Raw genomic sequence first — 18,579 nt, forward strand, 5'->3', positions numbered from 1 at the left:
TAAGTGCATTAAGCATTTGTGTTAAAATGACGACTGAGACAAAAGTGTTTTTGTACAAAACTTGAACAAAATACAATCTTTATTCTTTATGTACATTACATACAATGCAGTTCTTTAATAGGTTCTACACATTCATGAGAGCCACAGTGTAGTGCGGTCATCTCACCGCGTCCTCGCTCGAGAGCACAGGGCGCTGTCGAGATGAAAATGTCCAGGACAGAGGAAAAGAAATATTATTTCATCTCTGACACTGCAGAATGTACACCAAAAGCAAAAACGTATTTGGCATTAAGTGCAACAAAAGTCTCTTCTCGTAAATGACAATCCTTCTGTGTAGTTTTTATTTTTTACTTCCTTCCTGGCACAAAAACAACGCTAACTACAGAAGGCAAAGAAAGCACTGAAATCCAGATCACAATTGGAAAATGCTTCCATTCCAGTAATGAAAACACCATTAATGAACCCTATAAATCACAAATGGTTTAATCAAATAGGTGTCAAACTTCCACGCTCTGCTGGGTTAAAACTATACCCCCACAAACGCCTCGCTGCGCAGGAGCAGAACTAAAGCTAATACTGATATTAGGGAATTGGAATATGACATTGAGGGAGGTTGGGATGGTTGACTCAATGAGCACAGCGCACTCTCTCATTGGTCTTTTGAAGACTTTGGTTTTGCGTGAGTGAGGCCGGGACTACAGAAAATTTAAGAGCGATTCAATTACTTCACGTGCACCATTAGACAAGCAAAACAAACTGCTGTTGCACAAATTACTTGGGTTTTTACGAACTTCAGACCTGACATGCGTGCACACATCTAAATCATGGAAGACTAGCAGTCCAACATACACTTTTATCCATCTGGGATTCAAAACAACCCAAAGTTCATACGGAATGAAGGGCACGTCCAAACAAAAGAGATGAAACAAGACATTCATGGTCACGCTCAAGCTCACCAAAATAACATTAATCATACAACAATAAATAGTGAAGGGGCTCTTCACTGGTCCCAGTAAGGTGGAGTTGGTACCAGTAAGTTTCACACTAAAAGCTAAACAGTCTCTGCAGTTGAAATGGATATTAAATATCAGATAAAAGCAGCCGCATGTAGACATTTAGTCAATACAATCAGCAATCTACACTTCTATAGAAATCGGTGGAATTCATTTCATCCAGTTCTTCAGTTTTTCTCTTGAATGCGGTCGCTAATCCATTCGCTAATGGATATGATTGTGATGTACAAGATGTTGCTATAAATATTGAATGGTGAAATTAATGCATTTCATTTTAATGCACTCAAAACAACAGACAGCAACTGACCACCTGCCACCAATATTTGCCCTTCTTCACACGCCCGCACACACACACACACAGAGGAAAACATATCCTGTGCATCTAAATGTGTGTAGGACACATTTACTCTAAACATGTTTATATATTACTTATAAAGGTTCTTGGTTAACTCGGAATTTGATGTCTCACCACTATTAAAGAGTTGACGCATTGACAGCTTCCAATAGCAGCAGCAGGTTTACATAGAAGCCAGGATATTACATTAAGTTTCAAGAGTGGACAATTGCATCAGAATGGTTTCCATTTAATATACATGTAAATGTAAAATTAGGATCCTGTTAAGAACCTCCAGAGCTAGACAGAACAGACCTCTGAAGCTGATCTGATGTTTTCCTCCAGCGGCTTATCGCACGTGTGTTTGGATTTAAAAGAATGACGCTGTAATGAGCTCATGTTGATCACACATCGCTCATAAATCAAATCCACACCTTTTACAATGTAAACTGTTCAGATTCACCTATATTTCAACCTGTCAGAGAGAAAACTCAAATGAAATCAAGCATAAAATAAAAGTTAAATAAGTCAGTTTGCATCTTGGAAGATATGTAGATTTCAACCTTCATCTGACACATCTTCACAAAACAAAATCACAACCCTGGCACTCCAGAGTAAAAAATTATATTTCTGCATTTTAAATAAGCATCAGTGATTTGTAAAGTGGTTTTACATTTGTAGAAGAGGAACACAGATAGGTGGGCATGGCACACCTCAGGTGGAAAACATAGAAAAATAACTTCTATTTTTGGAGGAGTCTGAGAACTATAAAGAGGGTGTGGTCTAACCGGCGGGTGTGGCTACAGGGTGATGAGGTCAACAAGGTTACCCTTGGGCGGGGTCATATTGTCAGGGAAGAAATTGACGAGCGTATCAAAGAGCTGCGTGCGCTGGGCGTACGTCTGATCCACGTCTGAAAACCCTGTGCATAAAACAAGCAAACAAGACAAACCCCAATCCGTTTTAAACATCTATTTTAAACAACAATTGCACAGCAGTGATAAAAGGCCAGTTCTCCTTAAATCTCTTACCGAGAGGAATGAAGTCTGAGCTGGATTTAAAGAGGGCAGAGGGCAAGAGCTGGAACTACAAGAAACAAACAAAAGAGGGAAGTGTTACTGATGAAGCTCAATCATTCTGTATGTTCTAAAATAAGAGATGAAAATGAGAGAGTCCTGATTGAACACAGGGGAGTTTTGACCTCTTTGGTCTCATTAGGATCAGAGTGGTCCACGGTAAGAGATAAATCATTCTGAAGATACTTCAGTGCATTCAAGGGCTCGGTCTGTGCCTTCTCCTCAAACCTACAAACACACACACATAGACAAAATAATAAGCAAATAATATAACATGTTTAAAAATGTGCCATAGGAATCTTGAGACTTCAAATAAAAAAAAATATTAGAGAAACAAGATATATTAAGATATATTACCACATACAGCCACTAGAGGGCGCCAAGAGAGCGAAAATCAAAGGAATCAATGGAAAACTACTAGAGTAATTTAAACGCTAGCTGCAATGCTGCATAACACTGCAATTATATATAACATGACAGCTGAACCCTAATAGTTTACATACAGACCAGACAAAACATGGCAGCATAAAGGCAGGTTTATGCACAGATTTGGAACAGATCATTTGACATGTATCAGATATCAAAAACATTTTTCTTAAGGTCATTCGGAAGAAAAGCATATATTTTAGTTTTATTTGGCTTCAACCTGACACAGACCAGACTTTCCAAATCAGTAAACATTATTTCTGGCCACAATTTTCCAATCAAACTTTGGAACCGTGAGGTCAGAATAACGACAACACTGGGACTAAATCTAAAATTGAAGCAGATTAGAGATGGTAAACTCTTGTGTGTTCATGTATGCGTGTACCTGTATTTGCGAATAAGGTATCTGCAGTGTCGAAGCAAATATTCTTTGGAAGGACGGCACAGCTTTAGAGACCAGAAATCGTCCAACCGCATTTTAGGAGAGCTGGATTTTCCAGGGTTTCCACCAAAAAGGTAATGCACCTGTGTAAACCAAACATCACAGTATTTGTGGTGGTTGTGTCACTATATAATAATACATTTTACCACTGTTAGTGTTTAAGTGTATACGTGTAAACGTGAAGTAAACGGGAAACACCAAGTTTGCAATAACAAGTCTAACAGGTCTAAACACCTGCAGTTACGAAATAACAGGTCAAAAACACCTGCAGTTATGCAATAACAGGTCTAAACACCTGCAGTTACGCAATAACAGATCTAAACACCTGCAGTTACGCAATAACAGGTCTAAACACCTGCAGTTACGCAATAACAGATCTAAACACCTGCAGTTACGCAATAACAGGTCTAAACACCTGCAGTTACGCAATAACAGGTCTAAACACCTGCAGTTACGCAATAACACGTCTAAACACCTGCAGTTACCCAAACACTATCAGTTACGCAATAACAGGTCTAAATACCTGCAGTTACACAATAACACGTCTAAACACCTGAAGTTATGCAAACACCTGTAGTTAGGCAAAAACAGGTCTAAACACCAGCAGTTACACAATAACAGGATTAACAACCTGAAGTTAAGCAAAAATAGCTCTAAACACCTGCAATTACGCAATAACAGGTCTAAATACCTGCAGCTACACAATAACACGTCTAAACACCTGAAGTTACGCAAACACCTGCAGTTATGCAATAACAGGTCTAAATACCTGCAGCTACGCAATAACACGTCTAAACACCTGAAGTTACGCAAACACCTGTAGTTAGGCAATAACAGGTCTAAACACCAGCAGTTACGCAATAACATGATTAACAACCTTAAGTTAAGCAAAAATAGCTCTAAACACCTGCAGTTACGCAATAACAGCTTTAAACAACTGCAGTTATATAATACTAACAGGTCTAAACACATGCAGTTATATAATAACAGGTCTAAACACCTGCTGTTATGCAATATCTAATCTTAACACAGTTGTTTCTAAAACTAAACTGGCGAGCATTATATTACAGCAGCAACATCAAGGTCAATAAATCGATTCTCATCCAGGAAAACCGACCAAATGTATACCTTGAATTCACTCTGGACAGAAGAATGGCCAAACATGTAATTGTAAACATAAGTAAAGTGATGTTACCTTGTGCAACTCATCGTAAACTAGTTGGTGAGCAAAACGGGGACAAGGTTCCTCTTCCTGCAGGGCCTTGGTGGAGTTCTCTTTCACAGCCTGGTCATTCTTATACACACAAGACCTGCACATAAACACACATAGGGTTTTCATGCTACGTTCTGCACACACCGACCTTGCACACTACACACGCATCTAAAAGAGATTGTCGCAACGATAATCAACTGACTTGCAACTCCAAGTATAAAAGGAAATAATTCACAACATTATTAAGAATGTGTGCTCTGTAAATTAGTTTTTCTTTTTTTTGCTTTTATTCCACAACATCATTTGACACAATGACATATTTGGTTTAGCATGAAGGAGAAGAAATCCTTGTTGCCATAGTTACCCATTCATTTACTTTGGGGATGAAGAGAAAATTTCCAACGGAACAGCCAAATACACAAAAAGAAACGTTAAAACTTTTGTTCATTTTTTTGGGTGACCTGACTTAGACACATACTCTTCACTAGAGGCTTGTTTTTCAAGCCATATAAACAAATGACAGAAACCAGTGCAGCGGATACAAAGGAAACAATGACAGTCTGATCTTCTGGAAGCTAAAAGCCAAGTGCTTCAATTATCGTACAGAAAGAACAAAGAGTTTTTCCCCATGTTTAAGCACAGAGCACATTTAATACACACACACACACACACACTTGTTCGCACAAGCAGCCAGAGCCACACGCAAGCAGAGAACATTCTGTTCCTGTTTGATGGTCACCAACTCCCTTTCTGAAGGTCACACAGGCCCTTTGAAATATGAGTTCTTCCACTACTGTATGGCTTTATATGATATACTTGAGTGTAAGATGTATGTCCGAGAACGCATGTTTTGTTTATGTAACAAATATGATGAACATTTGTGGGTGTACACCGTTCAACGTATTGCCTGTTTAATAAACGAAGAAAACAAACCCGACAAACAAAAAGGCCTCGTTCAGCATGGAACAAACTGTTTTCATCATAAATCTAAAGATTTATTCCTTTCCCAGCAGGGCATTGCAATCTAAAACTTCAGGCATTAAGAACTTGAAGCTACGTTGTGGATTACTGATGGAGGTTGTCCTTCGGACCGAAGCGCACAAATGCAACTCTAATGTACTCATTAGTATTCACCGCGCGATGCTACACAGTCGAAGAGCGTTCATGAGAACTCTACGCACCAGTTGTTGCGGGCGATGTCGTAGATCCAGAAGGAGTTGCGTACATTCTCCTCGCGCTTGTCTTTGTCTTTGCTGAGTCCCGATAGAACATGAATCTCGTTGAGCTCCGGGTCAATGGTGGCACGCTGTGTGAACCCTGTCATTGGCACTGTAACACAAGCACACACATTTAAACATTAAAAATTGTATAGACAAGGTATTGTCCTATTAGTGTTGATGCCAATGATACACAAGTTGAATTTTGGTTTCTAAAGTCTATTTATTTAGTCATCTTGTTTTACTAATCTCAGAATATTTGTAACCGTGTGATCAAAACAACATTGGTGGATTCAGTGTATAAAGTGCACCAGTTCTGTTTCCCGCCAGCTACTTTAGTTAGTGGAGGTAGACACTCCGTATTATTCAGTTAGAGCAGTTACAAACATTAAGGTCTGGTTGCGAGCAGACTGATTTGGCTCACTGTTTACTTCCTGGTAAATTGTGTTATGTTCCATCTTATTTTTGTCTTTCTACTGCCTTCTAGCTCTCGTTCTCTTTCTGTCAACGCTCCTGTCCTCATCGCGTGCACACATCTCTCTCTCTCTAATGCGATAACAGACGGAACACAGAGGTCTTTTTATACTCTCTCATTGCGTCAAAGTCGCCCATTGAGATTTTACACAATCTGTTTATGGGTACAGGAAGTGTGTCACTGCCCTGTGTCTGCACAATCTCTCTCTCATGATTCACAGACCCTTTGCACTTGTTCACCTTCTCTCTCTCTCTCTCTCTCTCTCTCTCTCTCTCTCTCTCTCTCCTCAAGGACATTCTCTGGCACAATATCTCCTCATCATTACTGATTATAGACAAAATGAAGAAAACAACTTTTGGGACATTATGTGGGTGTGTAGACATTAAGACCTCTCCAGTCAACAAATTCTTCTGTATTACTATCACAAGACGTTTTACAAAGTCTGCTTTGTTATAATTCTTGATTTTGTGCGTGACTGTGCATGCGTAACTAGAGCGAGCGATCAATCCAGTGTGTGTTAGGTGAGCGAATCACCACAAGTGCGTGGGCGAAGTACTCAGTTCCCTAGAAGCCATTGAAGGTTCTGAGAATTTCACCAAATTGGTAGGGTTTACCCTCCTTTTTGTTCTTACAGGGAGCACGAACTGTTTTGAGAACTTGCTTTCACATTTACGGATGCATTTTTGCAGAACATTTTAACTTTAACCAGCAAGAATCATACCTGCTCATGTGCTATTATTATCATCATCATCGCTGCGCTACTAAGGATGATAAAACAAGTGGATGATATATTAAGTCCTCCAGCATGGCAACAAGATCTGCGCTGGTAGTAATAATCAATCTTGCATATTGCTAAGATTCTCACAGGTCAGCACCACCCGCGCTATCTTCAGAAATGGTAAAAATACAGTTTTAAATAACTTAAGTATAGTCATTTAGTGTATTCTGATGTTGCAAATTCCCAGCCTAGCAGAGGGCTTTAAATATTTGTTATTTGCCGAGTCTTCTCAGAAGAGCATCTTGATAAGCTAATCCTTGATAATGTTCCTTGCCTAGCAGCGTGCATGCACCTTGTATAACTCAACTTTCCTCCCTTTTCAAGAATTTGCTAAAAATGTCAATCATGATGACAGTTGTCGTGAGTTATGTACATCTTCACAATCCAAAACAGTAGATTTGTGTGTATAAGTATCAAGAAGACAGATGATGTCAAAATTGTTTAGCTGCTGGATGGTAAGCTGCAATAGAACATGTGATCGCAGTGACATAATCCCCACCTGACTTCAGAGCATGATGTCACCCTCATATTTAAAATTCCTCTGCTTTCTCAAAGCGATGGCTTTGCATTAGTCATCGTTACGTGATGACTGACAAACATACATCAAAGCTGTGATTTTGAGATCTAAAATTACGTTCCTTCAAATAAATCAGTGAAGTATTAGCAAGGTCATTGGCTCAATTTTCAGGGAAGCCACAGTATATAATGTGTAGCATACAAAAACGCATTTCGGTGAAGTGTCTGCCAAATGGATCCACGTAAATTTAGCACATTTACTAAGTAGTAAAACCATCCTTTACTTTGTACCCCAAAAATGCCATATTACATAAAACAGTTTAGCGAGATTTCAAAATTTACAGCTAGCGTAAGACATCATACCCATGCCTGAGTCCTTCTTGGTGCCATCTGAGATGATCTCCACGTGGTTACCATCAACGTCGTAACTGAAGAAATCGTTCAAGTAAGTTTTGGACCTCTGACCTCCGAAAACATACAAGCAGCGATTTCTCTGTGGGAAGCAAAAGAACTCTGACTACGTTCACACTGCCACCAAAATCCGATTTTTTTGCTCATATGCGACACAGATCTGTTTACTGCATGACAGTGTGAACAGGACAAACCACATGGAATCCGATCTTTTTTCATCTGATCTGAGCCACTTCCATATGTGATCCTAAATCAGATACAGGTCTGATGTTTCGCAATGGACCTCAGTCTGACCGGTCATATAGGAATTCATGCAACTTTTGCGTCATTGTAGATCGACATGCGTCGCCATTCTGCGCTGATTTAAAGCTTCACGCGCTATTCTGTTGACGGAAGTGCACTTTACAGCTCGGTTGCCAAACATTAAGCATCAGATTATAAACATAAGCCCTTGCACTGTCTGCCGCACGATGCGATGCAACAAATGACTATAGAATCCGTTAATAAGAAATTTTGCGATGCAATATGACAAACGCATTAATGGTGTCTATTGTCTTTTATCGCTTTTCATCCACCACTCGCGTGCGTGTTGACCCTTGCTTATTTCTGTATGAAAGCATGATGCGTGTTATTGTTGCGATTCAGTTTATAACCGCAACGAGTTCACACTGGAATCTGATATTGGCCACATTTTAAAAATAGTGTGAACCGCCGAACAAAAAATCTGATCTGAGCAAAAAATCATAATTGAGCATTAAGGTTTGAAGTGCGAACGTAGTCTAAGAGTCAAACAAACTCACAAACTTAAACTTTGTAATTGTTTATATACAAGATACATAACTATATTTACAAGTTGCATAAATAAAAATTAAAAAACTATAACGTCAACATAAATTAACTGGCCATGTAATATATCTTAGCCGTGTGCTTTACAGGTTGTTACTATGGGTACAAACCGTGTGGAATAGCATACAGTGTCCGATCCGCGATTGGATGTCCTCCGGGCCGGCGTTACACGAGTCTTCTCTGAGCAGACTCCAGCTGCCAGCCTGACAGTGATACGCATACAGCCCGCTGAACTGCGGTTCTGTCGTCCTGCTGTCATCCACGCTGCCGTTGCAGGTCAAAATGCGTCCTCCAAATGTGTAGATCATGTGCTTCTCCGAGTCCATGCACATCTGAGCGAGAACGCAAGACAGACACAAAACTGAAACTGAAACTCAAGTGACATTAGCAAAAGGTAGACTCCTTGTGGTTTTTGTATAGATTCTGTATATAGGTTTGTGTAAGAGGCTTAAAGCGCCCACCTGGTGGTCGAACACAAGTTTGGGCCCCCCGTCAGCGGCCGTGTCCTCGCTGAGCAATGTCCACGTGTTACCATTGATATCGTAGCAATAGAAGTCGCTCTTCAGGGATTTGATGTTCCTGACAGAGGAGTCCAGATAACGGCCCAGCGTGTAGATCTGCCTCCGTTGAGAGTCGATGCACATCTTGTGGCAGGAACGTGCGCTTGGCCCGTTCTAAAAGAAACAATTCTTATCAATATCAACACTGTTACAGTTTTTGGTAGCACACGTGGACCAGACATGGCAAGAGCCTCCTCAAAAACCACAAGGTCCAACCTTGTAATTTCAAGGGTTTTTGAAATATTTTTTAGGCCATTCAAAATTAAATAAAATGTTTGAGTGGTATGACCAAAATCACATTGCTTTTACTTAACAGTAATGGTATAGAGAGTTACATTTTCCATGTTGTTGTAACACAATAATTCTGTATGGCTTCTTATAGTGGGGATAATCAGATTTATCCAATCCTTAAACTTCAAATAAAAACAAACTGCCTTTGATTGGTCATTTCTCCTGTATATCATACAGTCTCTTTATATCTTAGTGTGCGCTATAAAGTTGACAAGAGTTTATTCTGTAGCATAGAGACACTCACCAATTGAACCTTTATTCTACATATTTGCCATGACAATTATTTCATTGACTTCTTTTTCCTCAAACTATTACAACTATGAGTCAACAATCTCTTTTTAAGTAAACTGCAGAATGCGCATGACTATCAATGCACTTGCACACAAAGAGCTAAGCATGCGAAACTCGATGAAGTCTAGGGGATTTTCGTGCGATTCAGCAGAGTCATTATTGTAAACTCCCTCTTGCCTTTTGCTTTCTATTTTACCTCTTTCTCTGTGTCCCTGGAGATACAGGCCCATTGGTTCTCCCTCACACTGTAGGCCCAGAAGTCTGCCAAATCCTGCGTTCCGTCCCATCCTCCAAACAGATACACGGTTTCTGCCAGACAATGTGGTAAACACAAAGACAAACACAGAGAGAGTGAGAGTGGGTGGGTTGTTGTACACCTTTGTGAGAAAGCGAAACTGCGGCCTAAAGAAAAATGAGCATTATGGCATTGTCCAGCTACTATAAAAAAATAATATCGTTCGTGAAAGGAAGCTCGACAAAGCCGCAGCTTATGTTCTGAGGGTTGTGAGGCTGATGTCGCCATGGAGATAAGCAGACAGTTGTTTTGAGCTATTGAGCGTGGCTCAGCGGTGAAGGAGGTTACTGGAGGTCAGTTTGAGCATGAGGGCCACATGAGGGCTGTGGGATCGATTGTTCCCGTAACCTGCTAAAACAACACGCATGCAGGTTTACGTACACATCTGAACCAGCCCTCGACTGGCATCTATAGCATTCCATTACATGCAAGCTAGAGCAAGCTAAACGGTGCAGTGATGACAAGTTACGCCCACTGAGAAACTTGGCAAATGCCTGATGTAAAACATACCTGTCTGAACATCAATGACCATTTGATGACCTCCTCTCATGCCAGGCCTGTTATCATCGCCATCACCTACACGAGAGAGAGAGAAGTGTAAGGAGAGGTGAGAAGGTGGGAACATGTGTTAGGAACAAAAAACAAGAAGCAGGAACAGAGCCAGCAGAGAGAGGGAGAGAGAGATTAAATATCAATACAACCCTTAATCTGTCATGCATTGAAGAGAAGACATTTAATACAGCCGGCATGGATTCCCTGCACTCCAGCATGAGATTGAGAGCCAGCAACCTCTATTGCCCGCTGACGTTTGTGTTTAGTGGGCTGCGTTCGTACCTTTGTTACATTTGGGGATGATCTGACTCCAGCGTGGTTTATAATCCTGCTGACTGATGTACTGATTAAACAAACCATCTGGAAGAAAGAAGATATCAAGTCAAGCGTGCATTTTAATTGAATAATGCATTCTGGGAAACAACCAAACTACACTTGGTTAGTCAATACTGTGTGTTTACTTTGCAACTACCAAGAGAAACGCAGGGCTGGTTAAACGTGTAATAATATGGGACCACTTTAAGGATACGGTTTACTGTTTGCTCTACATAAAATGACAGTGATGAACATTAACCTCAGCTGTCAAAGTATTTTTCCCCAAGTAAAGTTGTGGATGTTCAGCAACATGAATGACTAGGCTCAATTTTATACAAATGAGCAAGGATGCAAGGATGTGATGTAGCGACTACTAATAGCAGCGCAATTGGCATTCAGTACAGACATTCACAGATCTCCAGCCATATAATGACTGCCAGCTATAAACAAGCTTTGTAGCTAAAAACATTCTCAAATATGAAATCGTCCAAATGTTTTTGTTCAAAGCTTTTTGTGCAATAATTCATGCAAACTCTTAAAAATATGAAAAATAGAATAGAAAACAAGCAAGCAAAAAAAACGGGAATGTGTAGAATTTGTGCCACAGATTCCGTGAAGGCTTTACATAGCTAACATAGATATGGGAATCACAGCACTTACTCAACTGTTTGGTAAAAACCCCCACGGGTTTTCTGTCATTTCTAATGAAATCCATTTTTCCAGCCAGCATAGCAGGCAAACAGACTATCACCCGAATGTCTAAAAAATATACTTTTTGCTAAGCCACTAAAAATCACAATTTTTATAGAGAGAATGCATGAGGAACTAAAGCTCGGAGTCGCATTTATTTGAAAAATATTATTTTTGTATTGAAGAACTGCCTGCTGTTCGACAGATCATTGCCGAAAAATGTGCAAGCACAACTTTGGATAACTACCAACAATCCAGGACCTTATAACCCATTCTCCTACTGACAGTATATGAGCATGCCCATGTGACACAGGGATACGTACCTCTCACGGCTTTGTCTATGAGCTCCTCGCAGGCATCGAAGTCTCCTCTGAGAACCAGGCGCTCGTGAAGGTGTGTGAGCATGGGGTGCTCCAGGGCGATCCGTGTTTTCTTCTGCAGGGACTCGAAGGCTTCTGTGTAGTTGTGTTGCCGGAAGTGTTTCAGGCACAGACGGATGGCCTCCTGTTCACGGTACTGTTCAGACGACAGACATTTGCTCTAATGTGCTTTCAAACCACGTTTATGTGTGAAACTGTGCGAACGGACGCTATAAAAAACTGAATTCATTATTACTAACACAGCTCGGCAACTAAAAAACATGCAAAATGGCTATGACGTGCAGAGTCAATGACGCAGTTTGCAGAATCAACATTCTGGAATCATCAGATTCCATTATATATCCTATATCTTTTCCTTTATTTACAGACGCTATTGTTTCAGGATGAAAGGGAAATATAATACGATGACGGCATGATTGAATAGAACGGCCTGACAAGCAGGCGTTTTACTCCCTGGATTTTCTCACCAGCACAATGAAACTTCCTTTGATCTCTTTTCTTTAAATCATTGAATGGGAATCTTTTTAAAAACGTATTCACATCAGGTCAGATTTCTTTAACTTAAAATACTTTAGGATGATATGACCTAGACATTACTATGGGTCTCCCCTATTGAAAACTGGTGCTGGTGGATGACAGGAGATGACCCACCTTGCTGTACCAGTTAAGGCAGGGCTGGACAACATCTGGATCTTCTATTCCGCGTAACTCAATGTACCAAATGCTGAAGTTAAAGCTGGGCCCCCATGACATCAGAGGCACTGTATAAAACCAAACACGCACAGGAGTCAATCCACTATTGAACATTATGCAATCGAAATATGCTGTTTTCCAAAGCACTTGGAATGCATTCAGACTTTATAATCTACAATCTACTATTGATCTACAAATACTAAACACCAACAATCTACTTTAACAAAGCGCTTAATGCATTGAAATGGTACGGTAACACGTAAATGGGCGAAAAAAGACAAGAACATCACTTAAAGTATTTACATGACGTGTTTATAAATTAAATCAGTTCAAGTACATGCAATAGCACTCTATATCTAAATCAACTCATATGATTAATTGCCAGTGGGTTTGATCAACTTGCGCATTACGTGATTTGAGAAAAAGAAATGCCCTGTCGAAACAGTTCAGCACAAGCACTTATTTGTTCCATCAAAGACTTGCAGAGTCATTCAAACGCATTCACTAAAACCGTTGTCTTCTTTTGAAATCATGTGATGGCTGATGTGTCAGCCTATGAGATCACTTGGCCTTTAGCTCCCTCGTGCTGTAAACACTCACCTATTTTAATGAACCTGCAGGGAAACATCTGCTCATCGATCTTGTGCTTTAGCGTGAATGTCTCCTTGTTAAAGTCATTCTTAAGGCCACTAGGATTAGATCAGAAACACGGTGAGTGACCTCATGACATTACAAGAAGCCACAAATTCCCCATCTGAAACAACAGACCATCTTTTAAAGCCTGAGTAAACGTTTGACAGCAAAACAAATATAATTAATAAAGCAAACAGAGGTGAGATTTGATACTTCAGTCCTCTGGTTCCTCATTTCGAGCAGGATATCTGGTATGCCGCTTATAAGATATGGTTTCATAAGGTGGTCCAACATAAACATTATCCCACAGTGCACAGCAAGCAGATAGTGATCAAATACTCACCTGGACAACAGTTCTGTCATGTTTTCTTCACTCATGCCTCCAAACACCTTGAACTTCTTAAGGTTGCACACGTGGGTTTTCTCGTACTTGCCGTAGGTGATGCTCAGGACAATAGCTGGTCTCTCCAGTTTTAAGATTAAGTACTATGTGGAAGAAAACGTTTAAATAGTAGCAACCAATATCACAGTTTCGGTTCATGCCAAAATACATCAACAAAGCTCATTCGCAACATTCTTATTCAGTTGGACAGGACAGAGTAATCATTTATTTCCAAAGACTACTTTAAAGCAATTAAATTACTTCTGACGTAAATGACAGACCGACCAGTCTGTGACAGTGCCAGTTTAGAATTGCTGAACAAACGCGGCCGGCAGTGTTAGAAATGGTTGACTGATGACCGACACTGCTACGGCCTCGTTGAAAAATTCTTTACAACATTTAGACCATCTATCCTACGTGTCATATTTAATGCATTTTCCTGTTACAGTATGATTTACAGCATGTAAAGTGCTCAGAAGCATTTTCATCTGGGAGGAACTGTAATGACAGGCTAATGACAGGAACTGACTAGAACACAGTTTTCGTGAACTTATCGTCTCTGCCGGGGATGACTGTACTTTTGATCTTTTGTTCAATGAAAGGACGAGAGTAGAAGGACACAAGTGTGAAAAACACAAGCCTTTGAGTTTGGGTTGGAGGTTAGAAGTTGAGGTTGCGTGCTACTGTACCGCCAACATGCACTTTCGATTTCATTATTGCCTAACCGCAAGTCTGTCTGCGCTGCATGGTCTGTGCCACGGGGCCAGCAAAGAACAGAGGCTTCCTCTTTCCAAAATAACATGAAAGAAATATACACTGTCCATGAATGAACATTTCAACCCACAAAATTTCAAAACATACCTCAGTAATTGGTCTACAAACAGTACACTAAAATGACTGAAGGAAGAAAAACACAAGGAAATCAAAACTGGAGCATATCGAGATTTTTGTCTGTGTCTACATACACATTTAAAATTGACAGATTCTGTCTTTTGCAAACATACTGAAGCCTCTTTATCTTGCGCAACACAGATTTTAAACAATAAAGTCTTTTGGTTGAGAACAACCCTGCCTCTAATATGACCTTCAATCGACTAGGCACAGGCTATGACATCATGACTAAAGCCCATTGGCTATTTAAAAAAAGAAACGTCACTACATGAAAGCTTGCGGAAAAAAGAGAGAAAAAAAACTCTCTAATGGTGAATTAATGTGCACAGACAAGATGAGCGAAATTTTACCTGTGGAGGATAGTTGCTCTCTGATGACCACCTGGAAGACTGATCATTAGGTTTATCCACTAAAATATTCCTGCAAGCAAATATTACAAAGTAGATAAGTGATACAGCAATACGTTTCACTTTCTCACAGTCCTGCTCCAAATTGTGGTCGATCTACTCTCCTTATATTTATGAAATAATTTAGATGAAAATTAAAAATGCTATTACAAAAATACAGTTGAATGATACCGCATTGTGTGGTAAAATACTTAATACTTCTGTATAGGGATGTGACAATATCAAAATCTCACTGTACGGTAATACCTCAGTATAAAGTCCACTGTAAGATATTTAGTGCACTATTTAAAGTGGCAAAATGATGACTTGTAAACGTGCCATAAACATCCTCTTTTCTTTATCCTCTAATCATAACTGTTGCTTTGAGGTACGAGTTATAGTATGAGATGGGTCAAATGACCTGAAAGTCCCTTTTATAAAATAAAATGATGGACCTTGCCAAAGGTAACATTTTTTCTAACATTCTCTATGTTAGGCCCGGAAGACCTTTCGTTTCATACAGTCATGTGACCACGATCATGCCGAGACAATTTTGCTATTGCGATAACACGATATCGATAATATTGTTACATCCCTAGTTATGTATATAAAATAATAGATTTGTTTATGAGCCTGTAGCAATGTGTGCCTTCTTTGTCAAATTCCATTTACATTTACAAATTTGGCAAAAAAAACAATTCCAAAGCAACTTCCAGTGCATTTGAAGTATACATTTTCTCTGTTTGCTTGTTTAAAACAGGAACTTTCTAATGCAAATATATGTTTGCACACAGAAATGTGACTTGTCTCTTACAATTTGATTATTTTGTCTTTACCACATCTGACAATATTCTTGCCCACTTTGCTATAGGTTTGACAAAATCAGAAAAAAAATGGACAAGGTCAGAAAAATTTACCAAAAGATGTTGGTCAGCATATTATAAGTTACCTGTGATCCACTTTATAAAAGGACAGGAAACAAATTATATGCTTATTATTGTGTTTGACCACAATTAACAAACTCATTAGCTGTTTCAAAAACCTAGTGAGCCGTCTACCTTGACAGCAGCTTTTGACTTCACAGGAAGTTTCATGCAGACAGCTCAGTGTCAACACACTCTGTGCAAAAATGATATAAGCCATGGAGGTATGGTTACATTTTTTTTGTAAACTTACTCTCTGCCACATTACCAGATAATTAAAAGCTTGGATAAAAATAGCATGTGCCTGTGGGTGTCATATTCCCAGACTTTTCAAGCATGTCCCACCCTAGCAGCTTCATGCACTTTAATACAGTCCAATAAGTTTAAATGAGTTTTATTCACCAAGATGTCTTAGAAAAGTAAAAAACTACAACAAAAAAATCCTCCCCGTAGTTCATTTACTTCACTAGCAACCTAGCCATGGAGCTAGCTAGCTAAACGCTTCTGTTGTTATTTGTTCTTTGAATTTAACAGCAATATACAGTACAAGAAGACAACTGTCAGGCTGTTAAAAGATGATAACAACCTGTATTACGACGTGTAAAATAAAACACACTTTTTGTTTTACGCGTTTCTTTCTATAAACTGACGTTTAACAGTTACTCGCTTAGCATAAGCTAACTGAAGTGCTAACGCGACTGTCACATCAGCATGTTTACACAAGTTGGCGCCACATTCTGTGCTATTTTAGAATAACTGCGCATTTAGCTGTGCATAAATGCGTATGTTTGGAGAATCCTCTTGTTGTGTTGCTTACAATTTATCCATTTCTGCTACTGCATGTCTCTGTATCCGTCTGCTGTGCCCCGGCCCGTTTGTTAAAGCCACGCACTTGCTTAGAATCGGTGTGTAATAAAATTTGTCTTTTTATGTAAAAGATATTAGCACATGACATGAGCGTTTGGTGTGCGTTACTCACTCGGGTAAATATGTAGAGGAGTACGAGCTCCATTTATAAACACTGTAGGAGAGCACTCCGCTGTCAGGGGCCACCGCCATCTTGATGCGAGAACAACACACACACATACACACGAAACACACACTCACATTGCCTATATTTACATATCACATTCCCATATACACACACACAGAGATGCAGCGCAGTCTTAAGGTCCCACTGGAAGATGTGAAATAGCCTACAGATTTAAAATTTTCAATAAGATATATAATAAATAAAATATAATATATTATAATACAATGTAATGTAATATAATATAACATATAAAGAATTATTATTGTTATTGTTGTTTACTTTTTACTATTTTAGAAAATATAAACAACATCAATCAAACTGCTTATGATGAATTATGATGTTGATACTGTTTTGTTTGCAACTTGCCACTTAAGTCATAATGAAATAAGAAATGATTTATTCATTCTAAATTAATCATACATATTTTGAAAAAGCTGTAACAAAATACCTTAAGTATTTTGCTTGCAACCTTTAACACTTTGAGTGAATTTTTGTTCATTATGTAGGGCTGCAGAGTAAAAAATGTCCCTCTCCTCAATCACCTAAATATTTTTATAAGACCTAGATTACACTACTTTAAATGAATCATCCAGCTGTGGAAGAGTCATTAATCATTACAATAAGGCTCAGAGCAAATTTACTGCAGCTAAATCTGAAAGTAGGCTATTCTTGACATAAGCAAATGTGGCTACTCTACAAGCATGAGAAACGGCTGTGTAGCCGGCCCAGGGGGCGATCCCATGCTCATAGCCAGGGAGCAAAGCGAGGGTGGGATAGGCGGAGGTACTTTATTGTCTGAGTGAACTGTAATCCTCTCTAATTCCGTGCATCGGGGGTCTTTTATTAGACAAAACTGTGGACTTCTGCATTCAATCCCCTGGACTCAGATAGATAGACAGACAGACAGATAGAATACCTTTTCTGTGACCACTGAAGAACACAATGACCTTCCAGACAAAAACGTTCTACCTGAAAGCATGGTGATGCTGTCGTTTACTGGAAAGAAGCTGATGTAAGAAATGAGAGATAAAGTCATTTCTGCTAAGTGCATGGCCAGATCTTGGCAAGAGCTCTTTTAATTTACCGTAAATGGCTGGGGACCATTTGTGTGTCGTAATTTGTTTAAACCTGAGCACAATGAGGTAACAAACTTGTTTTACAGAAAGGGTGGGGGGAGCTTAAACTTCCATTTTACATCCATATGACAATAAGTCATTTTACTTTTTATATCTTAATTATATCCTCCAGTCTAAGAGGAAAAACATATGCTTGTAAAATTGTTTTAAAATTTACGTGACTGGACAAATAAGACTGACCCTCAAAGAAAATGTGATAAGAAGAGCAGGAATTTCAAAAAGTATAAAGCTGTTATACAGTATTAAAGCTAAATTTTGGTGATAAATGGCACAGGCAAAATATATTGTACTTTAAATTGAAGTCATTTAAATATCACTATCTATTATATTAGTTTTTATATATTATTATGCAATTTATATATTATTAATAAAATGTATTAT

The 18,579-nt window shown here is 39.2% G+C and overlaps 1 protein-coding gene across 2 annotated transcripts; it reads right to left on the reverse strand.

Moving 5' to 3' along the window:
• Nucleotides 1-61: 61 nt before the first annotated feature.
• mkln1 (muskelin 1, intracellular mediator containing kelch motifs) lies at nucleotides 62-17,116 on the reverse strand. 2 transcript variants are annotated; one of them, XM_057324676.1, is made up of 18 exons: nucleotides 17,009-17,116; nucleotides 15,071-15,140; nucleotides 13,791-13,933; nucleotides 13,415-13,503; nucleotides 12,773-12,882; nucleotides 12,065-12,257; nucleotides 11,019-11,096; nucleotides 10,695-10,760; nucleotides 10,086-10,198; nucleotides 9,209-9,421; nucleotides 8,858-9,079; nucleotides 7,854-7,983; nucleotides 5,686-5,833; nucleotides 4,487-4,601; nucleotides 3,235-3,374; nucleotides 2,549-2,651; nucleotides 2,379-2,433; nucleotides 62-2,269 (listed from the first exon to the last, which is right to left on the reverse strand). In XM_057324676.1, the coding sequence occupies exons 1-18, from the start codon at nucleotides 17,113-17,115 to the stop codon at nucleotides 2,148-2,150; spliced, it is 2,217 nt and encodes a 738-aa protein (XP_057180659.1). In that variant the 5' UTR covers nucleotide 17,116; the 3' UTR covers nucleotides 62-2,147. The 2 variants fall into 2 exon arrangements, with proteins under 2 accessions (XP_057180659.1, XP_057180660.1); XM_057324677.1 differs by lacking the exon at nucleotides 17,009-17,116 and adding an exon at nucleotides 16,847-16,923.
• Nucleotides 17,117-18,579: the final 1,463 nt, after the last annotated feature.

This window comes from Triplophysa rosa, linkage group LG24 (genome assembly GCF_024868665.1).
Source record: "Triplophysa rosa linkage group LG24, Trosa_1v2, whole genome shotgun sequence".
Lineage (NCBI taxonomy): Eukaryota > Metazoa > Chordata > Actinopteri > Cypriniformes > Nemacheilidae > Triplophysa > Triplophysa rosa.